General features: G+C 46.0%; 1 protein-coding gene across 16 annotated transcripts in view; it reads right to left on the reverse strand.

Moving 5' to 3' along the window:
* The window catches only part of LOC109485468 (paired box protein Pax-2a-like), a 70,248-nt gene extending 46,115 nt beyond the window's left edge, over positions 1–24,133 (reverse strand). For 5 of the 16 annotated variants that reach the window (XR_002141131.1, XR_002141132.1, XR_002141133.1 and 2 more), the window contains exons 1-2: positions 23,335–24,133; positions 2,086–2,251 (exon numbers count right to left, since the gene is read on the reverse strand). Coding sequence is in view for 13 of the 16 variants with exons in the window: in XM_019789098.1 (XP_019644657.1) it covers positions 2,086–2,251; positions 23,335–23,398 (230 nt within the window). In the remaining 3 variants the exon portion in view is untranslated. Of the gene's footprint in view, positions 1–2,085; positions 2,252–4,155; positions 5,905–23,334 lie in introns of those variants that run through there. The other 11 variants (XM_019789093.1, XM_019789086.1, XM_019789092.1 and 8 more) reach the window with 10 other exon arrangements.
* Between the last annotated feature and the right edge of the window lie 3,281 nt (positions 24,134–27,414).

Genomic DNA, 27,414 nt, shown 5'->3' on the forward strand with positions numbered 1-27,414 from the left:
CATTTCCACGCTAGGTGTACACAAGTGTGTGTGCTCTCCTTCTCTCCCCAATACCGGTAATTGGCGGCCCTACTTGCCACTGAATGCAGACTCAATTGTGATTGCTATCTCCAATGGGACAGAAAAGGCTGTAGTATTCATTTGGTACCCACAATGCCATTAGAAACCTGGGCTTAACTAAACGAAGCAGAGCCGAGAAGGGGCCAAAAGCTCGCCACCTGCTCGCTGTGCAAACCTCCAGCACAAAGCAGTGGGAGTAGAAAGGCAAATGTTGACGATAGATGTTAGCCAGACACACTTGCCTCTTTATTTTCCAATTAACGGCGATTCTCCAGAAACATTTCAATGGCTTCCTGTGGTCACAAACAAACAACTGGGCACGCGTGGAGGTGGAGTGAAAAAAACCCTCACCGCCTCCTAGCCTGCGGGTTTGCCGCTACATTAACAAGGTGTTAGAATCAACGCTTCGGATGATTTAATCTGCTCGTATACCTGCCCTGTCAACAAATGCTTCCATGCGCCAACCAACCGTACAACGCCTTTTCATTCCTCAAATTTAGAGCCCTTCTTTAACTCTATCTCAAACGGTTGTAGGATCATCACAAATCTAATCCAGTTCAACCCATAGTTTCTTTTTTTGGATCATACTTTGGAGTACGGATTTGAATGTATGTCGAGTTTATATTGGAATCACAAGTCGGTTCAGTTCAATGTGTGAAAAACTCCAAACGGCACGTTTCTTCGAAATGGTAACGCTTGAACCTCCGGTCTAAACCCCCAAGTGCGCGACCATAGCCAAATTCATCAACCCCGGCCGCCGACAGGGAAAAGACCGCATGGATAGAAAACATGCCCCGTTCCCTATCATTATACAATTCTTGCCCACTCAAGGTAAATCGCTTGTATATCATTATATCGTTATAGCCCGAAGTGCTGACATAGGGCGGCCTGAATATGTTGGTGGTGAGAGCGCGAGGATTTTACTACACCATTCGCACATGGCGCTCACGCCGCGGGGATATACATGTAGCAACGAAACCTGCACAGAAAATTCGTCTGTCACCGACCTATATTTCCTCATAATCACGGGTACGTCGTCGAGATGTGTTCATCTCAAAGAGAGAATTTTTTGTAGCCTTGAGTCTATAGTTTTGCCATTCAGAAAGGGCACTGCTCCATATCGACATTTCATATATCACCATGACAGCTATAATATACGGTTTGGTATAACCTACAACCGCGAAACAGATGTCTGCATATTCTCAAACCTGTAATTTTCAGATTTCAGGAAATGGCTTCATAATTTCAAAGCGATTTGGATAGAATCAAGAGTCCCTGGTAGTGAAAGTAAATCTCTATTTATGGTAATGTATACATATGCGTATGGTGTAATGTTAACTTTCACTGGTTTCGTTTTACATACAGCACATAAACAGCGTTGGACACCATATAAACACAAATAAGATCGTGCAGACCCGATCTTACAATTCATGGATTTTGGATCAACAAAATCACTCAGGATGAAGTGAAAATGTTTGAAGGGTCTTGTCTTAACTTCATGATAGCATCAAATCTCTTTTAGTCTAAAATTGAACCAAAATACAGGCGACAGGAAATTATTAGAAAATCTTCGCGAAACATTTCAGCATTATGGCCAATTTTGGCATGTACAAAATAAAGAATTGAAATATATATATCCCTCTAAGCCGTTTCAATCCGTGATAGAATGAAATGACGTTTGATTTCAAAGAAAAGCTTGTAATACAGATGCTTGTTATCGTTCAAAATATACGGAGGGATTTTACTAGACATTCCGAGAAATGTCCACATTCCCGTACAAGTCAGGACTTAGGAGATATTATCACCATTGATCAGACATTATCCTGTCATTGCTGAGACAATTTTACGATGGTTTTGGGTATCGGTACCTTTGTAAACCGTGTACATTGATCGTGCTGATATCAGTAGTCACCATCAGTAGAAGCATAATATGGGAGTCATTGTATGTTGTTTTGTAGGGCATAGTAAGCTTGCCCCTGGTCTGATAAGAGGCAGTGTTATCATGTGAATTGAAATTGTGCTTACCTTCGTAAGATCTTACTGACGCAGCCGTGGGACACTCGTAGTTGGCGGGAGATGTCGCAGGGACGCACTCCCTGGTGAGCCAGTTCGACGATGCGGTGCCGAACCACATCAGGGAGCGGGCGGCCGTTGACGTAGACGCCGCCGAGCTGGTTCACTCCACCGTGACCTGCACGGGGAAACAAACGGAGAGAGGTTTCATCATCGTGCGTGTGTACTCCGCCTGTCGTGTGTGAGCGGGGCTCGTGTCGTGTCAGCGCGGGGTTTTCTCTGCTCTGTTGGCTTGTGTAGAAGCTACTGAATCGCGCACTCAAGGGGCAGCAGGAGGTGGAGAAGCTATGCCAATTGTAACGTCTCAAGCTCACCTAACGTAGCGAACCTCTCTCGCTCGATCCCCAACCATGACATGCCGCCAATTGAGCGGCTCGCCCCTCCTAGTGGCCCTCTAGGGTGGAGAAGGCTTGACAAGCAGAACCCGGGCAGGTTTGGTCCTGTGACACGTGGAGATGCACACTGATAGTGTGGACTTCCTCTGTTTTCTCTAGCTGCCGAATCCCGACTACTAGCTCCCTCCCCCACGCAGACCTCTTTGACCCGGTAAGATGATAGAAGCAATGATGCCAACATTGAAACGAAAAACTGGACGAGAAAGGACGGCCTAGATTTGGACCCCAGTTTTTAATTTCGCGTGAAAAGGTGAGAGAAAAGAAGGGTTTTCCCCGCGAGGATCACGCTTGTTAATCCTCAAACTGCGTCGATGCCGATTGCTGCCTGCGGCCGGGCGGCTGTTGTTCCGTACGGAACTCGGCCACCAAAAACACAACTACGGCTGGAGCGGCGATGCTCACTTCATCATACCTTCTACACTCATATTCTCCGTCAAATGTTTTTGTCTTGTTGGATCGAATTTGACGCAAAATGGAGCAAAACACGAACCGCCTATGGAGGAAACCCTAAACTGGTCCTAATAAGCAAAACTGTCGGGGTCTGATGAGGAATAGGGCCCGGGAGCCCCGACTTTAGGTCGGCCGAATCTCGGAGGGAATACCCCGCTCTGTTCCTCTATTATGAACTCGATATTCGTAATAAAAGCCGCACAATGCCTTCTCTTTTGCTATGCGCACGGCAACAAAGGCCGAGCCCGTTATTACAAGATGATTATTGGAAAGACCCAAGCGGGGAGAATAGAACTTTTCTCCGCTGACAGATTGGCGGAGTCGCTATAAGCTTGCCCTGCCGAGCCCTGGTGGTAAACTTCGTCATCTAAACAAATGCGACAACGGGAACAAAAACGCCGTCGGACAACAAGACATGGTTCTAAAACACCATTTCGTCTGGAAAAGGGATTTTATACCCATTCTTGGGTGACAGACGACTGTGTATAAATCAGGCGAAGTTTCCATTGACTTCAACCCAAACCCCGCGCGTTAAAGTCTGACAGATAGACAGACCACCGGGTATTCATTACTCCTCTACGACGCGGGCTGAGGACATTTCAAGACGTTTTTATCATCTATATCGTCTGCAGTGATACGTCAGTCTAGATCATCTCGACTTGTCTGGCTGTTGTTGTTCTCGTGGGCATGGACGGGTCGGCGGCATAAAAAGTGCAATCGGGCTAATTGAGTAGAAAAAGGTCCCTGCCGAAAAAACGTACGGGGCAGCGAGCGAGGACAATTCATGTCACGCGTGGAACGCGACGACCGAATGACAAATTGTCAAACTCGGTTCAAAAACTACCAGAGCAGACGGACACGGATTTAGATTGTTCACGGCACAACGTGGTCGTCCAACAATGAGTTTCAAAACAATGTAAACTTTTGTGCTGGTTTGTTCCTCAAAGATTTGTGATACTCTCCGATAGCGAGCACTGAAATCAGTCAAAGTGGGTTTTGGAAGTTTGGAGCTTCTCTATAGGAGGGAACTTTCTGTACAGTTAAAAGATGTCCACATACTAAAACTTGTTTTTCGCATTTATCACAGAAAGTGAATGGAGGTAAAAAAAATGTAGAAATGTGTTTCTGTTGAAAATGTGTGGTTTACGGTGAAGTGCGGTACAAAACTCACTCTTACAGCTGTGTAAATCCATGGCGTGAGCGCGGTTAGTCTGGCCCGTGCCCCCGCAGCAGCTGAAACAAGCCAGCGAGGACGACAACGGCTTCCCGACGGAGGGGTCACCGGGCGCCTGGGAGAAGTGCTCCGGGGCGACAGTGCAGGCCTGCCCGCCTGCTTGTCCTGTGTGTGCCGGGGCCCACAGTTTGGGGCCGGAAAATCAGAGCCACAGCCTGTGCAATCCGTTCACCAAAGGATGTCTGAAAGGTGTTCTCTGTCTAGTCCTCTTCCCTGCAGGACAGCTCCAGTTCAGAATAGAAGCCAACTTCTCGTCGTCTGTGAGACCAGTCCTCGTGGCACGGCACGGGGTGCAGTTGTTCTACTGCGGGCCAATTGAGGCTAACCGTGCCTTCAGGCGTGCCGAGCCCCCACGGGCGAGCTCACCTCACTTCTCAACTCCGCCGGCTGCGATCTCAAGACGTTACCGCGTGGCCCTGGTCTCCTCCTGCGGTAGGCACGCGCATGTGTGCCGCTCAGCTGTGTGTGGAGGTCCGTGCGAGTGGAGCAGGAATCGGTCCGGTGGTCACACCGTGGCTGGACTGAGCAGGTGGTCGCCACTCACCACTTCTCAGACGTGTACGTTACCGGCCGACACGTAAATAGGCCTGGTGCGCACGCTCAGTACCAAACTACACACCCCTCGTACTCGTCTGCACTTGCTCCACTGATCTTCAACTATGTTCGTCAATTTCGGATAGTCCTTACAATATAAAGCTCTTGCAATGAATATTTAATGCCATCTCTTCCCCCAGGGCTTTCCTTCTCCGAGACGCAATTAACAAATTCTAGGCACCGTGACCACCGGTTGGTGGGAGGGTTTTCGGAGGGGGCTCATGTGCGCCTGGACGTCACCACGTCCCCCAGAATCCATCCCAACATCAACAGTACAGTCCCTCGTAATGCGGTATTCATTAATACGTCGGTCCTACACATTAGCAATTACAAGGGGATCTGAGACCACTGCCAGGCCGCACAGGTACGCTATAGTCGCTCTGGGGAAATATTAGCGGCCAAAAGTCCTGTTAATTTCACTGATGGGCTCGGGATTACACTATATTACATTTAATAGACTAAGCACTACAAAGGCTCAGTCGGGTTGAGATGATATTATTAGTTTAACTAATTGATCCCGACCAGAGATGATTGTTTCTCTCCGTCAGATCCGATTTCCCTACGCGTTGCGCATTTCTTGTCTCTCGGCCCCCTTTCTGCGAGCTTCTGTCTTGTGAATTGTTTCCCTTGGTTGGCTGCATTGTTGGCGGGATTACGCTATGCGGTGTTGTTCTCTCGTACGGGCTGACGGAGGGCCTGGAGCCGCCTCCCCGAACCCGTCAGCTAGCTTTCCCCGCACAATAAGTAAGTGGAAGTTCATAACAGGACTTAGAGAGGAGGATAGCAGTAGTTCGTAACGACACAAGGTCACCGACAACAGTCAGCGGCACCGACTTGTCCAACTGGAAAGGTTAGGGCGAAACCAATGGGGAAACCATTGCCGCAAAACGGGAGGATCCAGGTGCACGACAGCACGACACTTGGCGGCTGCCGACGTTTAGCAAACACAACATGTAAAACATGATCTTCCATAAGTCCGTTAATATCGTCTAACTCCAATCTATCTTCTTGAACGTTCCGTTATCTGTGTTTATTACACCGGCGCCATTGCCTTCGACGTCAGCCGAAGTTACCGACCCGCAGCCCCGGCGGATGAATTTTCCGCGCGCGAGACAAGGAAACTTTTGTGATCACTTCTAGTCACTGTCGTCATTTATCTTCCTCTAGCGGACAGACAGTAGGATTCCCCAGTGGCGACCTTGGTGCCGAGAAAATCAAACCAACGCGATGCAAGTTCGCGTTGAAGACTTATTGGCTCATTAATGTCGCATTGATTACCCCTTAATTGTGATAGATTGAGGAAAGATGTGCTCTGGTTTGGTAATATCCGCCCTGTCAACACGGTGAAAAGTTGTTCTTACCCCGTTTGCCGGACTGCGTGTCCATTAACAAGTCATTATTCGCCTTCCCTTCGACCTTGAGGAACAACGCACTACTCTCTAACTGGCTGCAAAACATTGGAAATCCGCCCAGTTTTGACGAATTTGGCACATTTCAGTTTACTTTATGGAAAAAAAGGGTCTCAACCGATCTGACCACGGCTGTAGGCCGCTCTACAGCCAGCTGTGCTGGATAACTCAGTGCGGCGTTTTTACCGAATATTTGCTCCAAGCATTTTATGAAATCTGAGCGCGGCCGGCGAAATACGAATGCGCGAAACATCTGCCAAGTTCAGTCCGCGGAGTCAGAGTTAACGACATCCAGTAGAGTTTGGCATAGCTCACTGCAGGTGTCACTGGACATCTGTCTGGTACACAAGCCGTACTGACGACATTTTCACGTCTTACAACTATGGCAAAACTGTGCAGAATTAGAGTTATAGCCATCAAAAGTGACTTTTTTCTACATTTCTGTTTTCTAACTATTGTGAGAAGTGCGTATCTAAGTTTGTGATAGTAGTATCGTTGTATAAGTTAACATTTTAACAGTTTTAGTAATAGCTGGACATGGCTCTGAGCTGACTTGAATAACACACGGGGTAGGTTTTTGCGCTAGCAGTAAGTACATTTCCTCACATGATCTCATCTCTAGTTTTGTCCGAAGCGCTTTCTATAAACATATACTAATACATCTACATACGGTATATTACTTGCACTTTTACAATTCCAACACGTTGTAATTAAACACGTTAAGATCACCCAGTTTTAGCCAAAAAAAATTGCGTCTTGAGCATTTTTTCTACAGAATCATATTTACCTGCAACAACGCCCGTTCGTATATTTTTCGCTTCTTCGTCACGTTTAAACCGACTCAGCGATTGTTTAGGTGGTCGAAGAAATTACGCGTTGGCGGGGCTGTGTTGTACGTTCCAGTAGACTTTGTCGCATACACTACATACACATATACAAACTACAGTACGGGAGCTGTCGGGGTGTGAGGACGACCGCGAAAGGAGCAAGTAAGTTTAATACCTGGCTCTTGTATCCTTCTGCAAAAATATCATAATCATTGCAATCATGTGTTTAGGAATTTGATAAAGCCATTGTTAGTGTTAATCCGTTCAGACATTTTCAACTTTAGGCTTTATCAGATTTTATGGCAAGATGATATCATCTGTGTTTAGACGAGTAGGCGTCAAAGTTATTTTATTTATATTATCGGAATATACCTTTAACATTGACAGGTACCAAACTCGGGTCCTTTGGCGGAACTGTCCAGCCCGGAGAAGTGTTGCGACGGTCCCGAACACAATCACGGTAAGCAGGCTAATAACTGCCCATTCTTTATAGCATTTTGATGATAATTTAAAAGGATTCCCTCGATTCAATCTGAGTGTAAATGTCCGCCATGGCTTTTATTGCCCGGCTTTTAATATTGGACTACGCATGAGCCTATGGGCAGGCGGGCAATAAACGATCTGGTTTAGGGTCCCCATTTATAATTATTAAGAACTGCAGTGGCAATTTACACTTTATAACGTTTTATAAAATGATTCTCGGTTAGAATCGAGCGCCCATAAATCTTGCTCAATGCTGAAGGAAGGCGCTCGATCAGGCGGTGGCCTCCCCGATCTGAGGTAATGTCGTCTGACTTCGGGCCCACTCGCTCACCGTCCGCGCCGATCTGGCTGCCTGGCGGTACGTCTCGGGCTTACGGCCTCCACTTAGTCACACCGTAAGTGGGTGCGACGCGAATTGATGGGCGACCGCTGATACCGGTGCGGATATCCGAGCAATATTGGGGCATAATGCGAAAATATGTTTCCGGCGATCGCGCCTTCCGTTTGGAAAGGAAGCGCTAATAAAGTGATCGGCTGATGGCGGGATCGATTGCGCCGAGCCCCGCGCGTGCGTGAACTGACGCCGCACAGAAAAGCCCGCAAAATCGCCGTGACGCTCCCATGTTTGAACGCCGAGAGGGGGGAAACGGCGTTCGCGGGAAAGCCCATAGGAAGTCAGCGCGTGAAAATTGATGATTTAATCTATTGGTGTCTGGATATGTGTCGAAACGCACACGCCAACCCGTGACCGCTATCAGCGGAAAGTCACTCTCACCAAGACCCGCAACCGCCGGGATCTTCAACCGAGTGTGCTTACTTAATAAAATAATACAACTTAAGTGTGCAAAACCTCGTAATGGCCCAATCTATATGGTAATTGTGTTATGAAGCCTCGCGCGCCGTTGGACGGATGAGTGGCGTTAGTACTTTGGTCACTTCTCCTTTCTTATTTTTATTATCCCCTAGTTTTTAAGATTAAGGCGGGGAATCAGCCAGGTAATGTGGCGTGAGGTGTCTACGGGCCCACTCAAGCGTCGGCAGGGTAAAGTGGGCGCGAAAACGCGGGGACGGAAGGTGGCTGATAATATAGGGGAAAATACTAATTAATTCAGCGATCTTTGTACCTCGATCTATCAAAAATGAAGCGGGTTGCCCCCGACTAGCTTTCCTTGTGTCACCGGCAGATCCGACGTGGAAATGTCATCTTTCTCAACTCGCTGGGCTGGATTGCAAGGTGACAGAAGGAGAGGGGAGGGCCCCCGAGCACCTGAACTCCCTGACCCGGGGAGCCGCCTGCCATCGCGATTCTCCCAGCCAATTTCCCGAATCCGCCCCGGTGGCACGCCGGGTGCAATCGGCTGAACCTAACAAAAAGGGGAACAAATGTCGCCTTCGACTTTTAAGAGGAATTTGAGCGGTATAAATATGAATTGGTTCCGAAAGACATGGTCGGGACTAACTTCTATCATCATTCAGCTGCATCTGATGCATACTCTACACGCTACAAGAACTGCAATTTTCTTTGAAAGTAGTAGAATACAACTAAAACGCGTTTTTAGATAAAGTCCTTTCAGCATTTACGATGCGAAAAGTTTCAATTTAACAAAATTTTGAGTATCAACAAGTAGTTCATTTTATCTTAAGGGTACAGCAGAAAGTCGAAGGGTATAGCAGAAAGTCGGTCGGGTAGTCGTGGCCAAAAGAAATATTTGCAGCATTGAGCCCACTCAAAGGAGAAAATAAAGTGCAAACATTTTTTCCTAGTTTTCAATATGATTCTCGAGCTTTTACATTTTGTTTCAACCAACCCCAGGAAACATTGTTCAGTGCTGTGTTCTCATCTCCCGATTCAAGAAAACCAATATCTCATGCATATTGCATGTTTATATCTTAGTCCATGTGACTTAGAAGTACGTTGTTAAAGTTTTGAGTATGAATCTGTGACTCCGATGTCGGTCCCTAATATAGCATCACAACCTGGATCATGAGGAACATGTTGACCCTATATGCAGTCCAATTCTTCAATACAGACTTTTGCGTTGAAGACCTATTTTACTTCACGCGACGAAATCGACTACATAGAAAGCGCGTCTGTCCTACAAGTGAGGACATTTCATCTTCCTCATTTCTTCCCCTTCGATGAACTTGACCCTTTCCCCCGCCCCGCCATTTCTGATGACTTTGTAATGAATTGGCGCCCATCATTGGCATTATACCCGCGGACTGTTTAGGACTCCTACCATAAAGTCGTGCTCATTCTCCGCTCGACTGGGGCCTGCCAGCGAGAGACACGCTCCTTTTACACGCTCGGTAAGCAACTTAATCTCCCGATGCGATATACTAAAATACACCCCGGCATTAACATAGTTTGACTGCTTTAAAATTCAAGTGAACCGTGGAGTTCTGAGGGAGAGAGACTTTAGTGTCACCTCGATAATTGTTTTGAAGGCGACCTGCGTCAGAAGCAGTGGAGAGAAAAGACTTGTCTGGCGATGAAAATGGAGATAAAGGCGGCAGTGCCGTCTGGGGAGCGCGCGGCGATACTCGGGAGTTATCGGGTTATTCGTTGGTGGGTTCGGAGGATTTGTAAACCTAGATAAAAACAAGACGTTCCGCTGAGTATAATGAGAGAAAAGGAGAGAAATAGACTTCTGAGATAAGTGGATCAAAGAGAGACGACTTATGAATCCGCTGAGAAAAATATGATGCCATCACAACGCCCCAGTCGGAAGTCTCCGCGGCTCCAAGTCTAACTAAGATTTCTTAATTCACGGTCTGACCTCGTTATCTTCAACTTGGTACTTTCAAGAAGTACCGAGCTAAAAGTTTCTTAGACAAGCGGCAAGTGGTAACAATTGTCAAGGAAAACGACGCTCATTTGGACTGACGAATATACGGATTAATAGGGCTGGTATTGCAAAAGTAGTAAAATACCTGTACATAACATATAGTGATAAGTGCTCACACTTTCCGTTATTTGTGCATCTAGGATCTATATACATTGTATTATATATATATACCATAGCATAGCCATAACCATAACCGCCTGATAACTTTCTTCCTTGCCTTTTCCTGACAACGAAAAGAGAGGTCTAAGCTCAGACAGCCTTTCTTATAAGGTAAAACAACTAGGGTTAAGGATTTGAAGTTACCACACTATCTTGTTGCACTACTACATGTACTAAGTGTTACTGAGTGTAAACTGCTTTGTTATAGGCAGAGTCGAAGACATTTCGTAAAATCACTGTAGTGAACTGCTACAGATGTTTTGCAGTACAGGCTAAACCTGTCCAATGCAGAACTCTTAGCCGTATATAACACTTTACCACACAGACCACCATGGTCGCGTTTTTCCGTGGCCAAGCCAGGCTAACCACGGCCTCCCCGCGGCAGCTTAACGCCCTCTGTGTGTTCAAGTAGGCGTTATTCCAGCTGCGGACAACCGGGCCGAGTTGTAACATTTAATGCCCGATATCGCCATCTACTAACATCCATCGCTCGGTTCCCCTACATTTGTCAGCCCGGCGAAGTCTGATGGCGCCCGTTAATAATTGAAAAGTCGTACGTTCATATGGAGGAGAGTCTATCAATGGCTGGAGATGGGCGTGCGTCAGTGGCCTAACGCGACCGCATATTTCTCCTGCCCCCACCCTGGTGGTAATTCCGCCAATGACCCCACTACGACCCTGGTGCACTCCCCTGCCTCCAATAGCCAATGTCAGAGCTCTCTATAATCGAATAGCGATACACTTACACGGTTTTGTGCTTCATAGGTGAACACATCAGTTGCTCTCACCACCCTCGGGCGCTGTCCTGTACCTGACCCTGACCCCTAGCACTGCCAGTCTACAGCTTTCGGCTAAACGCCAATGTTTAACTCACATATAATTGAATAGCGGTCCATTGTGTGAATCTGTGCGCATCTGTGTTGTGGCGAAGGTTCAGAGTAGGGCAGACTCGAACCATTTGTAACTGTCCGCGCGATAAGGGTGTTTTTTGAACCCCCCGGCAAAGACCTACCGATTACCACCGCGACCCCCTCTATATTGGCCTATTTTGACTGCTGATGCCAGTAGAACAAGATCTGATCTTCGACCAGGAACAAGCAGTGGGCTATCTTAACCTGTGTGGAGGCTATCAGTCATGTCACTGGTAACTGAGCGGATGGCAAGTGCCTGCTGTGGACAGACTAGCCAGACATTGAACCGGGTTGTGCAATGTATTGATCATGTCTCAACGCACAGTTGTTTTGTTTACATCGCGAATTGATAGTACACATTTTAGCAAAATTGAATAATACAAATGACGATTTCATTTGCTTAAAGAATATATGTTTCATTGCCTCAGCCTTCGATCGTCCATAAACATACCTACACCGCAGCTTAGCATCGTAAAAAAAGATACTAAAATAAGGCCTGATGATATATTGTCGTAAACGACCAAAAGTTCGATTCCAGAATTCTGCTGTTGATGTGATGTTATCTTATAGCACGTTAAAATCCCATTAAAATTGAGTGAAAAAAATGCCAGGAGAAATTTTTATCACTTCAAACATTGTTGCTTCATATCAGATAAAAACGTGGACATAAAATATCTGCATAATTTCTTCAGAACTTGTCGAGAAAATAGTTTTCTAGTCAGAAAAATAATGCTTTTAGTTTGAACGTTTTACGTGTATATAAGAGCTGAAAGCTTAATGGCGATGCTAGGAAGATGGCAGAAGCTGATTGAACTGACCATTGGCGGTGTCCAGCAGGTCGGCTACAGCCTCGCACCAGAGGGCTACTTCAAACGGACATCAAAGAATCTGGTTATCTCCAATGAACCTCTAAAGTTCTTTTCGGCAAATGTTGGATACTACTACTTAACTTCAGGATGACAACCTTTGCTGGAAGTCTACAAGTCCGTGGTAGGTGAGTTTTTTCCGTATTTGAAGTCGGTATATACTGTTACATACACGGGCTCAATGTTTTAGCGTTGAAAATGCTGCGAATTGACCGTAAACCACCGGCCATCACCAGCACCGCTGTCATGGTTATAGAGACTCTGTCATCAGATTTTTAAAGCAATATCATTCAGTGTCACTTGGTTCTTGGCAAGTATCATGAAAGCTTTAAAGCAAATAAAAGCAATTTGTGATCCCATCATTATGTTCAGGTTGCCACTTGTGCAAACTTTCGCAAACTTCATATTGCATGTTGCTTTGGTTTCAATCTGGTCTTTTATCGTGAAGCAATGAGCAAAGTAGAAAGGTTGCATTATACATGTACATTGCAGGGAGTTCCCCGCCTCTGGTAGCCTACAGTACAGTACAAACAGTGCAACCATCCGCACCCTGGCCACTGTTTGATGCCATAGGGCGAGCGACATGGAAGAGAGGTGTTGAAAAGGTAATGTAAATAATCAGATTGCGCGCTGAACAAATTTGCACCTTTCAGCTCGATCGATTCTATTTATTATTGAGTTGTGTGTCCATAGGAGGGAGGGAAATTCAAATAAAGGACGGTAGGGCTGGAGGGTGTCGGAACAAAAGCAAGATGGCTCTCGCACGTTCTAGATATGTTGAGTGTCAGAGCGTAGCCTTCTGTTGTGAGTGGACTTAACGTGTTTTTGGTATATTTAGTCAGCGACGATCTACACAAAAATATGTGCCTACGTGAATTTCTCTTGGATCGAAGCTTATGAATTTGCCTTTTTTTAACATACTTGTACAAATCTTGTTCATGCAAATTCAGAGGTTTATACAAGAACCAAGGCTCGGAATTAGATGAATTAGAACATTTTTATTCAACAAAAAGTTTGCCTGAGGTCACATCCACCATGTCATCACAAAGGTTAGACTACATTGTACGTCCTTGTCACATTTGTTATAGTCTTGTAACTTTATTAACGTTCCTCTTTCGTGTCCATTCTTTTCCTGCCTTTTGTTGCGTTTCAACACTACCAAAACACCTGTCGAAACCACACCAAGGAACGCCATTGTTCCGCTAAGACCAGGGCTAATGTACCTCCAAAAATAGAAGAAAAAACGCGTCATGAAAAATCTGTACGGACAAGTATCATACTGGTAAGTTGTGTCTCTTGCAGACGAGTTTGCTAACCGACTAAGAATGGGACTCAGACATTGAATGGATCTAGTGTTGTCATCTATCTTTCCAAGTTTCGAGCAATGCGTGTTGCAACAAGAAAACATCAACAAACTGGCCGAGGCACGTTGAACAACCCTGGACAGACCTCTTGCACTTCTGCTGTTCGTGTGCATTAGCGCTGCCATTGTTGCTACAAATAGAGTTCATACCACCCTATTAGCGCTTGGGGCGAAGCAAGTATAACCTAATTAAGACCAGCAACTGCAACCAAGGACAGAGGAAATGTGAAATTCCTGCATATTCTGACTGGAGTTGGAGAAGCTCACATAGAACCAAACCTTCAAGATGAACAATTCCCTACCATTTCATTATCTAAATCCGTAAGTCCCTGCACTATTCGGTAGGAACTTCTCTCAGGTTAGTGGTAAGCTGCTGCAGATGTCTGGTTATTACCAAAAACTCCAACGTCTTCTTGAAGATGTCGGCACGAAAGAGGTCATCTAATCTGAACCTAATCTTTGGTGCGAAGTAGGCTAGACTAAAGTAGGCCGACGGTCGTCTCCCTCTACAACCGACCCCCTCCTCAGCGAGCGACTCAAGATTTTCTGTCAAAGATCAAAGATTCAGACCATGTTTAACATATTCTTAGTGACGACATCTCGGTTAACAATATGCAGAACTGTTCGCTTGGTTGTGAAGAAGCTATTTCAGTTTCTTAAAGACAGATAGATCGAGTTTCGGTCTCAGTTCCTCCACCTGCTCTTCGACTTCAGATATGTCACCTGAGTAATCTCAGTAAAGCTGAACAAGATGGCCGTTTAAGATCATCAAGAACAAAACAGAGCCGAGACGGCATCAGGAAAGCGCACAGCTATCGTAAATAATTGTCAACCTGTTTGAATCTTTTTAGACCTTGGGAATCAGCCCCTGCCCTGATGCCTCCACCTGCTGGCTGAGGTCTGCCGTCCACAAGCTGTCGGCACTACAGTTGTCGGATGTAATAGAGAGAGAGAAGCACGAGGGATTAACAGGTCTGGAGAAGGCAGACAAGATGGACCAAGTTTGACATTTAGGGAGGGGAGGTCTAAGATGGGCAATATTAGGCCAGTCGGCGGGCCAATATCCGGGCAGATTATCATCTTACAAAGAGATAATATCGAGATATGCGGCGCGATAGCCTTGCTCTGGGACTCTCCTCGATCCACGAGCCTCTGAAACACCGCATCGCCCTCGGGCCGACCGTCGGGAACACTGATCGCAGCCGCCGATACGGACTTGCCCGAGATAACGTGCTTGCAGTAAAAATCGATCTGTTGACCGTATCGGCACCTCACCGACCATATCAGACCGCTACGTCACGCGTCGATATTATCCCCTTCATTGCGCACCATTTCATTTTGGCTGCAGGAGGTTTTGGGGGGCTTGTGGGGCAAGCGATTGTTTCAGATAGCGCCTCCGTGGCTACAGTGACCAAGCCAATCGATGGTAGATCAGCTGACCCTACACAAAAACTGATAACGTACTCCAGTCGTAGTTACTAGTCGGTTGATGCTGTGATTTGAGAAAGTGTCCGAGAGCTAGCATAAAACAACGTACGAGAGCGTTTACCACAGATGGATGGAAGAGAAGAAGGCAAAGTGAAAGAAATGTGCTACACGTATAGATAGAACTATGTTCATCCAGTTGCTCTGACAAGGGAAAATGGTAACATGAACTTCACGGCACTAATCTCCAACATTCTTGTCCGACCACTATCTCACTCATCTGACAGAAAGAGGAAGTAATTCAAGAGAGAGAAAAAAATCGAGTTTCCAAGAAGACAATACGGAAACCAAGCAACGAACGAGACAAACCAAACAAGAACCTCAGACACAGGGAGATCGACAGATCTGTAACTGTGAAAAATGCAATTGAATTTCTCCCACAGATCTTAGTACCACGCACTGGAAGTAATCGCCCCTCCCCGAGAAGATCCCATTTCCAGACGTCTCTGTGCCATTTCGCTCGTCTGTAATAAATGCTTTGTTGTTCTAGATAGGAATCACCCCGGGGCGATCCCATTTCCACAGGTGTTGAAAACTTGGAGCCTGTTCACACCTGTTTATAGACAACCACTGGCAAGTTTGGTCTAGCAATCATTTGGCTAAAACAAAAGGCGGGCCACTGAACGGGTCATTAGTTCCGCCCAGACTTCCACCAACAACATTTGATAGCTTGGGAATTTTCTCAACTTTCTTAGAAGGTGACGCAGGGAGTTGGTCTTGATCAACAAACTAACAACACAGGTTCAAAACCGGTAAAATTTAAAAAGAATTGGTCTTGGGAGTTACGCCGTAGAGTTCATTTGGAGGGGAAATCAACCCTAAGGCCTGCGTACTGACTCTCTTGACAATTATTTCCCATTTTTGTCAAATTCTACATGCCGTACCCTCGTAGGAAGGCCTAGTGGAGGCAAGTCTTTATTTGAGAATGGACCTAAGTGCCACTTCACATGAAAAGTCTTTCAGTTGAGAATTCGTTGTTATTAAAAACTATTTCTGTACTTGAAAACTTGAATTGAAGTATAAGTTATAACTTAAGTCAGGATAGGTGAAATGTTGAAGAAGAGAAAATATTTTCACGCCTTATTTGATCTGATAAGCTTTAAATTTGATATGAAATTCGTGATTTCCTCTGGATCAACCCAAATCGTCTGTTAAGGACGCTTAAAGTGGGAAACAGCCCTGGATTACTTCTGATGTGAACAAAGGATTAAGAGAAATTTTGCATAAACCTTACGTCAATTTTCGAGCCGAAAACAAATCCCCCTGTTGTGTGGTGTGGTTCCTGGTTCTCATCTACACACATTGTTCCCTACAGCCGCTTATTCTACTGTCTACACCCTCCTGATTTATGCAAACAATACTTATTGTGCCAACCCGCATTTTGTCCTACTCGGTATCCACGACTACTCCAGTAAAGGTTTGTTCAAATGAAGCCCGGGAGGGAGGAAGGGGGAGTAAACGGATTATGTCTGTCCCTCTGAGCAAGCCGCAATTTAATTTCTCTCTCGTTAGTAAACTATTAGGCCGCCGACCCTGTGTAATCCCAAAGCAAACCTGGCTACCGTTCTACAGGGTAAATATACTCGGCAGCTATGACTCACCTGACGCGATGGTGTGTGTATCAGGGAACACCTGATGAGAAAACTGGTTCGCTTGACCATTCCGTCAGATACTATACCCTGACGGATCCATTGTAATTACGGTACACATCCAGCAGAGCTTACCGAATTGGTTTGATATAAAGGGCCTCACGTTCACGTGTGGAGTGGAGGTAAAACGTACGATACTTTCCAATTACAGAACACTGGGAGCCAGAGGTGGGACAGACACATACATAGACTAACTATTACTAGTACCTTGTTTTGTATCACTTCAAGTTCAAATAAAATGTATATGAACCATACAACAACTAGTATATAATAATTAAAATGGATGAGAAAATACTTCAATTTTGATGCGAATTCTTTGATAATTACAACGTGTGTTTACAAAGTTTTGGCAAGACGAGTGTATATGTTTAACATGACTCTAAACAACTGACCAGAAACATAAGTGTCCGGAAGAATTTCACTGACACCATGACGCCATAGTAACGTCCTGTCGGGCCCCTCATCTACAGGTGCATCTCATGTTTATCTAACTAATCACCTATCAAAACTTTACTACTAAACCCAGGTCCCCACTGATAGCCTAGTACTCACCCACTTCAGTGTCTGCTTGCGTTGAAGCCATACAAAGCGTTCCTTGTTGACTGATCAAGCCATGTGTATTCACCTTCTCCAAATCAGGGCGAAAAGCAAATACAGTGCGATATGCCCCACTATGCCTGCTCTGTACTAAGCTATCTGGTGTTAAACGTGTACATTAGCGCCTACCCATCCCATCCGCGGTTTGCCTGCTATCAAAAAGTCATTTTGGAGATAAGAGTTGATAGAATGTACAGGTACAGGAATAGGCTGAACATTCGGGTGGCCTTAGAGAGGATACAGTGCCGTGAATTTTGCGACAGGGTGAGGAAAAATTATGTGGGTAAAACTGAATATTCTCAGATACACATTTCATACGTTAACAGAGTGGGTGTTTTTATTTTAGTATATCTAGCGTGCACATTCCTTTACTTGTGTTCTTTGATATACTTATTATGAGGGGTGCTATATTTTCTTTCCATATATCTTTACGACAAAGCGCTTTCTGGATCTGTGGTGAAAGTAGAGTGTTTTGTAGTTGACTATGCTCTCTAAGTTTCAACAAAACTCTGTCAACTATTCCTGACGCGAGTGTTTCGATATGTCTCGTCTTCCCGGATGGAGGCATGACAGTACATTTACATGGGGGGCTGTTGTAGCCAGATCGGATTTCTGTTGGGAAAATGGACAAAAATTCCCGTTTATTTTCATTGCGGACCTTTTGTTTGGCCGGCGGTAGAACATGAAAGCATGAGAGCGGCCTCCTTGCCACTTGTTAACGTGGTTAAATGGAGAACTCGTGTTCATGTGTTCACCTTTTCAACACTCAAAGGACGGGGCCAGAGTCTCTTCCGCGTACCGCAGACGACAGGAGTGTCGGGGGGTGGCCTATATACAACACATCTGACCAAACTACCTGCATTTTTGCCGCTGTAAACATGTTTGTGGGGCCAGTTTGTACGGTGTTAAGGCGGACTAGTACAGGTATGCTCCCCCCGAAGAAGAAATACGCCGCCGGCATTTCTTCCCCGTGTAAATCACCATGTAAATATACACCGGAAAGACCCGGCATACCAACGCCACTTCCTCAGAATTAGGGAAATAAACTACGCCCATATTCCCACCTTCATTTTCCTCGGAATCCCAGATTTTCATGCGATCCACAGGTAGAGGCATTCCTTTCATCGTGACGTGCTTTTATCTCCAACTTCTCTGACCTGCATTACTTAGTGTAGAATAAACAGGACAACTGGGACGGTAGGGGAGACCATAATCGTTCACCACTGTGTTTGGTCAGGTTTTGTACAAGCCACGAAAATATAAATAGAGGGATGTATTAAGGATCTAAGAGTAAATCTTCCTTGTTTCTTAACAAATACTTGTGTTGTAAAAGGTTAAATATACCAACAGAAGGTGCGCATGCCATGTCTACTTTTGGAAATCAACAGAAGTTAGAACAAAAATATCTACATTCGAAACTCATTTTTTAGAAATCTTTATCAGCACCCACTTGACAGTACACTGTCTTTCAAAAGTAATGAACAAAATACAAAGGAAATAAAGGCCATTAAAGGTGTAAAATATGATAAAGCACAGTTACTCAACAAGAATACACGTTTACATTGAGAATACATGTAAACCTACCGAAAAATACAGACAGACCTTAGCATTGATAATAACAATAACTGGTAGTGAACATTTGAACTGTCTGACCTTGTTTGCATTCCCTAGGGGCCTCTGTCATTTACAAACAGGGTGACCCTGAGATGTTTTTGTGTTGGATCCCCCCTGGTGATGTTTACAAGTGTAGCCATTGTCCCAAGAAGTAAAGGAAATTGGGTGTTGTTCACCTGAGTTTTAGTACACTTTGTGCCCCTGATATGATTATATGATTACATCTTCCTCCAAACAAAAATATCGTGGCTGTTTCCTGTTCACAAAGTATCGGGGTAATCTCCAAGCAGATCCCTCTCGGTGGCAAAAAGACAGTATCAAATTGGCCAGGCAGTATCCATTAGCCAGAGAAGTTCCAATAGCCACCGACGGGTGGTGGGGATCAGGACAAAAAAAAATGGCCATATATAAAAAGGTAACGATCATTCCCCACAACCTCTGCTTGGAGAGTAGTATCGGGGTGCTAAAGCAAAGTTTTGTTCGGAAGCCAGTCCAAACCATCACTACACGACCTAACGACGTAAACAAAAGAGGGTCGTACTTAAAAAAACCACAGAAAAAAAACCTGTCTACGGTCAATTTGCTTTAGAGGTGTTTAGCCTCAGGAATATATAATTTGACAAATGATGTTGTGATGCTTAAGGGTCATGGGTTGAATTGTCTGTAGTTAAAGTCTTACACAGACTTTGGAGTGAGTCCATTATAACTATAATGCTGAAACCTTACAGGACGACATATCTTAAATGGTTCTACGTCCAGATAGGAAAGTGACAAATGGTTCCCCATACACGTGAATTTTTGTAAAATACACGTAGGATACCGTATAATATACTGGAATTCCACTGGAATACCACTGTTGTTCTTTGGACTTTGAGTCAAACAAAAAATATATAGTCCTAAGTACTACTTGCCATTGGCATCATATGTGATTTCTTTCGGAACCCCCGTCCATTCTTGTACCCACTGCTCAAGAACATATCTGATGGGAGGCAGGCAACCCTCCCAACATAACGTGTCCAGCTTGTTTTATGATGATACCTGTACACCTGTACAGAGCCATGTGACTGTAATTCCACCAGTTCAGCCCGGCTAGTGTAAAGTTGTCTGACATGCACGCTGGGGTGCGTCTGTATGACTTGTTTCTCCTCGTCTGTCGAGCATGATACCGTCCTTCACATCACCACACGGCCGTATTGTCTCCAGTTTTATGATAGATGTAGTGGCATGAGATTCCACATTTTTCTGAGATACGGTGGGTGAAATATTGCCCTGGTCCTGAGCGGCCTAAGCTCCGCAAATAACACCTGTGACAGCTACACAAAAAATTCCCCACAAAATTCATCAAATTTCATGAGTTTTGATAGCGATGGGGATGAAATTACAAATCCTATCGAGTTATCGGCGTGCTATCGCGGCGGACCGGGCTCGGCCAGCATGGCGACCCCGGCAAATATGGAGCGCCTAACACGGATTATCCCGGGCGAGATACGTGAGATAAGCGTTATGTATTGCTGCAAGGGTGCTTGCCCTTGGAACGGCCATCTATCAAACCTTGTGCACTTGTTCCCAACCTTTCCAACCTGTGAGGGCTAAGTACCAACCGATTTTTCTCCCTTCGCGATTCTTTCTAGTCTCAAGTTTACTGATGGTCAGTCTATGGCTATATGTAATTTTGAAACAAAATTGCACTTTTGTATTGTTTTATATTGGAAGAAAAATGTTGCGTTTTCCACCTGCACGAAGCTTGACTTCTAGCACACCTGTTTGTTCCACATGTTTGTCACCAGAGTGGATACATGCACAGGACCGGAAAGTTGTTCCCGAAGTAGAACTTGTTGCCGAGTTTCCGCCAACCTGCACCTAATTTACAGCGTCTGAGGTGTATCGGACACGGTAAAATGTGAAATTTTACAACGGGAAGGTCCATTGACGGACTGCGTGCTCAATCTGTGCGGGAGACGCAGATATATGGCCGGGCCGTGTGTCTCCGGACCGCTCCTGGGAACGGGTTCGATCTCAGCGTCGTGTGGCCCGCATCGGAGGGTGTCACAACTCTGCTCTCCCCCCGACCGCACCTCCAACACCATCGCCCCGCTACCCGTCTTATAATTATGCGATGAAATTACTCATATCTAAATGTGGGCAATAGTCCTGAAGCAAGAGGGAACCCCCCGAAAACCCCAGATGCGAACCACTGAACTGCAAAATTATACTATTTTTCAGCTCTTTAGAGCAGGCTTCCGGAGCCAGAAGAATAATTGATCTAATATAAGTCTGATCGTTTAGGCCAAATACATAATCAATTATGCCAGAACAGCGACAGGACCCTATCCATAATGCCGCCATGTCTGCATATTTAAAACAGTGCAGTGTACTCCTAGGCAAGGAAAACATTAATAAAACACCGTAGCTTTTCATTGGGAATCAGTTAGGGGGAGGTTGGCCACTTAGGGCCAGCTGATACCAATAAAAGGTTGACAAGTTCGGAGATAAAGCTACTCGGGAATAGGGACGGGCGGCGGCGGGAAGATTCCTGTGGGGGTCCGGCGGTCGGACCTCCAGGCTAGGTGAAGTCACCTGTCTGTCAGCACTACGGACGGTTTTCCTCTGTAGAAAGCTATCTGACGGGTCTCAACCCCCTCGGACGGCGCCTGGGATCAATCCGAGAGTCGCCGTGGACAGTTTTGTCCTGAGTTTTGATCTGTTAAACTAACAGATAAACTTTGGGGTCCAACTTGAGTTGTCGGGAGAGGCCCGCGTGTGGCGGTACGGTGTGGCACTCCGCTGGGCCGTGACACGGTAGTTAGCCGGAACATTAATAACATCAACATTACTGGTGGTAAAACCTGCCCAGGACCGGACAGCTAACTTCACAAAGCAAAGGGAACAGGAGGGGTGGTGGAGGATACTTTAGTAGAATGTTCAGACAAATACTGAGAAACGGAATGAAAACAACAACAACCACTCCTAGTAAGTACGTTTTACTAGCAAGTACGGATATCACACACTAGTTATATGGGTCATGGATAGTTTGAATTATTCAGTTCTGATAAAAAATGGATTCGAATCAAAATTGGCTGACTGAATTCGAAGCCGCTGAATTACCCAATTACACCCCACCAAAACAACTCGTGGTGTCGGGTATATTCAACATGGCTGGAAATCCGGCAACAAGACACGGCCGACCCCACGAGACGGGTTCATTTACCGGCTAGGTCACACTACAGACCCGCAAAGCTACACGGTTTGAACAAGTTTGGGGCCAGATTGGCATTCCTTTGGATTTCCCCGTCCCAGGCAGCTGATAATGAGGGGTAGTCTTGTTGTTGTGGTGAGGGGAACTGAAGCCCTATTCACGCCGACCCCGGCCGGGAATTCTACTGTTGTAATAAAGTAGGGGCACAATAGAAAGTGCAAATGGCCTCGGCGTCATTTATGCTGACAACAACAGGAACCTTTCTCTGCCGCTGAATTGCTGCATATCTGTCCGTGCCAAAAGCCCCTGTCCACCCCTAAACAACAACAAGAACTTCACAAAACTTCACGCTAACTCCAACCTTGGCGTAGACAGCACAGACTTTACAAACTGCACATTACACGGGCTTCCCCACGCTTGAGTAACGCCACATGTCCTATCCCAACATTTACAACTATAAACTACTAAACAGGAGTCTGTATAACAAGTTCTCCTGGTTCACTGAAGACAGGGGCCATTTTGACATGTCCTGCTATGACAGCTACTGAATAAAGGGAAGACACAATGAAGCCATAGAAAATACGTTGTGACTGCCACCACATGGTACAGTTCTGGTGGCCGTGGTCTACCTAATCAGTCAGGTCATGGCGTGAGTCATTGTCATGTTTGTTAGGCGCTAATACTATCTCCATACTTATGCCTATAGGAGATAATCTGGGACTATAATGTGTTGACACAGATGTTCTGTGTACAGTAGGTCCGTGGGGACAGACCGGAGCCCCCCTCCCCTCCATGGCTTCCCCCTCCTGACCTACGCCAGGCCGACGAGTTGCCGGCCGACCACTTGACAGTGTTGTCCTGCTTACTTGACTCTAGCGACACCGTGTCAGACAGGGTGGTTTTGTAGGCCGGCATGAATGGCAGAATGGGGCGCGAGTCGAGCATATCGGCCGGCATGTCACCGCGCGGCGGAACTCGTCCAACCGGGTCGGCGTGTGGTCGGGCTTACTCTGCCGAGACCACGGCGGATGCGCCCCGGTACACAAGCTGCTGTAGGAACGCGGTGTGTATGTTGGCTGAGACAGACGAAAGAGAAGGAAAACTAGGAATGTGTACGTACCACCGGAATCTCCGTGGTGTTGCTGCATGCTGCCCATACTAGCCATAGTGGTCATCCTGTCCATAGGGGGATCCGAACCCGCAACCCTTGGGTACTCGTGGTGTGACGCCACCGTGGTAGTCTTGACGAGCTGCTGTGCTGCAATGTATTACGTTACGGCTTCCCCCTGGGAAGTGGAGGTGGTGCTATCCGTGTCTGTCCTGTCCCGCGAGGTTTCGCGTACTACGGTCGCTCGCTGAACTCAACCAACCGGGACAAAACGGTTTGACAACAACAAAAGCCCCTGGTCGATTGAGCTGTGAATTGATAAAGAAAATAAATAGAATTCAAACGAGGGACGATTTCACAGACCACGGGGCCGTGATCGAGCGCGCTCGGGTATGATCGGGAGGTGGGAGGATCCACTTCGGGAGACGTCGAAGGCAGTCCCGAGCAAGTTCAGCGTAGCGAGTCGGTGGTCTCGCCTGAGAAGAGCGACCACTCCAGTAGACCACTGCAACAGGGGGTCGATCGCGTGCGAGAACCCGAGCCTATCTTTGATCGTAAAACTCCGAATCGCCAACCACTCGCTGTTATTAGCCGAATCGAGAGCTGGTCGGTGATTGGCCAGAACTTCTAGGGCACGATAATTCCCGCCCTTCCCCTGGTGTTGTTTTATGCAACAGGCAACACAAGTGGGGCTGGTCGGTACGGGGGCTTGTCGGAAAGGGCGTCACCCATCTGAACACAAATGTTAATAAATTGATATTCGTCATGGACTAGCGACGGACGACAAGCTTTCCAGCTGGGAATGCGAAACGCAAATTTTTCATCCACGACAGTCTCGCGACCTTCACGATTCTTTGACAACTTCCTCTAACGAGGGAAGCCGACCAAACTTTACCATGTGTGTGCATGGCCGTTTCCTAGACTCACAGTATCGACACATTGGAAGAAAATAGAAGACGCTTAATTCAACAGAAATGAGTATGTGAACTTTGAGAAATGTGATATCGTTGCAAGTTTTTGCCCATGTGTTTCCTTCTCATAGGTAAACTACCTGAGCCCAGTTCTTGAGTACTGTATTCTCACCAAATACCTATGCATTCTTTTGCAGCTCTATCTGTGGGAAAAGAATGTTGGCTGGAAAATTTGCGCATTAGGAAACCGGGCACGTCGTGGTGAAAAACGAAGCCCAGTGCAAAGCTGTTCTCTCAATAAAAAAAGCCGAGAGGTAACGGGCTCATTAGCTGCTAAACCTCATGCACGAGGTGACCAAATTGGCGCGCAAACACACACGCGAGGGGGCACCCCTCCGTCCCGGGACGCGCTGAACCGTGCGCCGGAGTGTTTGCCTCTGGGTCACGAGGCTGCTCAAGCGAGTCCCGGCGTTTTGTTCGAATTTGTGTGATCGGTTGCACCACACAACGACGTTACATTGAAGTGACAATGAGTATTTGGGTGTTGACTTTATAAATTTACACGTGGTTCTGCGGGCCGGAGCTCCGGTTCTCGGGACGTCACCAGTGGCCGTCCCGCCGAGACCGTTACCAAGACAACGGCTCATTAAACACACAAATTGCGGGGTTAGCTATCTTGACCTGCGGAAAGTCTTTTCCCGTCTGCCGAAACCCTAACCACACAGAACTGTTCTGTTGTTGTTTACATCTATCTGTAGTTGTTTTACTCTGAATCAGGGTAAAACATTTCTGTGTCAACTTTACATTCGCAAAACCAACTTTAAAGTTTTCTTCTTTTCATTTTCGAACAGACAGTAAGTCATGCAAATTTTGAAAAGATGCGTCTGAGATGCAACATCAGAATGTATTCACAAGCGCTGCGGGACGCCAAGAAAAGTATGAGAAAACAGAAGTCACTCGTTGCTTCTCAGCTATCCCAACACCCACACAACACAAGCACTGTTCTCAAGGGCCCAGCCTATACTAGTAAAAGGTTACAACCTGTGTGAGTCACGCGCATGTACGAGTGGAGGACAACTGTCGGCAAGACCCCCTCCTTTTCTTGTTGTGGTATGAAGTTACCGTCGGTCGATGGGAAAACATGTGTAAGATGACGTAGGCGTCGTTATGGGGGCATTCCAAAACATCGGCTCTCCACTGAGTCGGATTCCCCGCTTGTTTTGGGTCCGAGGCTTGCGGGATGTGCCCTGCATAATACCCGAGAAAACACGACATCCGATCTCCAGCCAACAGGTCGGCGGCCATTTGTATGGAGATGAGTCCGTATTTTGGCAAGTTGATCCCTCGGCCCCAGTATTGTCTGCTTCTCCTTTTGTAGAGACCTTAATTAAACTTTTTGTTAGCCGAATCTTACGGTGCTTTAGACTTTAAATATTCTAAAAGAAATTCCTTGTCCCTTAAAAGAGAAACCGATTATTTGTTGTCGTTGCAAGCCGGCTGGTAGGTAAACGACACACCCTTACATACCACGGGGCTGATATACAGCTGCAGAACAACAACACAAAAACAACTGTGAAATGGGGGAGGGGGGTGTCTAAGCGTTTAGAAGCCTTCACGTTGACTATGATGTTCCAACAACATGTGATTACCGTCCTGGAACGGTTGACCCATATTGTGGCAGTTTTAGTTCTAACATGTTGTTGGCCTCTTCCTCGCCTTTCTTCCTGACTAAAAAGGCAGTCACAATTATACCCGACCTTACATATGCAAGGTAGGGGGACAAAGGGACGACAGAAACTTTAGACATTGATAAAGTGTTCCCGCAGGGCACGGTCCGACAACTGTTAGGAGAGAGGAAGAGACAGACCACCATGCCTTACAGCGGAAAGACTTTATGTTACAAACAAAACGTTACCATGAACCTTTTAAAAAGACAACTATGAACTGTGAAACCTCAATGCTATATTGCTTAACAAGGCCGGATTACAAAGCACAGACACATTAAGAAAGGCTTTATTTCTCAAGTTTCTATGGCAAACAGTATAAAGTATGGCTTCACCAGTGTACATCGGTGTATAGATATGTACAGTATGTAAGGTGGGTTGGAAGCACGTAAACTGCGGGATCACACATTAGAATCCAACAGGTGGTTAGCCGATGACGTGCCAGGGCGCAGAGGGAAAACTGAATGGCATTTGCGTTGTCTAAAATAGGGAAAGGTTATGATGGGGGGTTTCAGAAAATGTCTATTTGAAATTGAAAGGTGCACGGAACCACCACAGGAATGGAGAAAATCTAAGTGGACACACTGAAAACCGAAAGAAAAATCATACTCCCCTCAATGCTGTCGAGTACAAAGTAAACAGTGGATAACACAGCAAAGTTTAAGCGTGAGGAAATCGCACAGGATACCATAATATTCACTTCAATTTCCTGTGATAACTTTACTACAGCGACAAAAAATGGGGAGAAGTTTGAGCGCAGCGTACATAAACAAGAACCGGCATCCACTGACGTTTGTTCACACACGTATCAGTTTACCCGATACCAGCATATCTGTAATCCGCTCATCACATCGGCTATTCGGTCTGCATTACGCTGGAGAAAATTTTATATGGCTTCTCAAAGAGGTTGCCGTTTACTGTACACTGGGATCGACTTTGATGCGACGCCGGCAAACTCATGTCGTGTAACACAGATCACAGGAGGAGACAGACATCAATGGCAAGCTTATCCAAATTTTCTGTTATCATTGAACTAACATAAAGAAAGGACAAGACGTTTTACCATGTTTGAGCCTAAGATGATAAAAACAACACAGCCTTTGTAGATGTTGTCGGTATACGATCTTGAAAAAACAAGGGTCTAGTACCCGTTTCCATCTCAGGATTGTAGCCTCCAACAGGCCTTCCGAGGGTTAGGAGTAGTAGAATTCTACAAAAATAGGGTCTTACTGGCCAGGAGAGTAGGTCCACCGTTACGGTTTTTCCCTCCTCCGCGAGCAAATGAATTCTTCAATGGCCAAAATTCAATTATTCCTCCTATTTGTGTAAATTCTACTGTTTTTGAACCTGCGGTGTTAGTTCGGTGGAGACAATGAGGATCGAACCACGCCGTCCCCTAACTTGATATAGTACCAGGTCCTCCTGCCTCATTTAAACAATTATCCCCCCATACATGT

Source organism: Branchiostoma belcheri, unplaced genomic scaffold (genome assembly GCF_001625305.1).
Source record: "Branchiostoma belcheri isolate BF01 breed outbred unplaced genomic scaffold, Haploidv18h27 scaffold76, whole genome shotgun sequence".
NCBI lineage: Eukaryota > Metazoa > Chordata > Leptocardii > Amphioxiformes > Branchiostomatidae > Branchiostoma > Branchiostoma belcheri.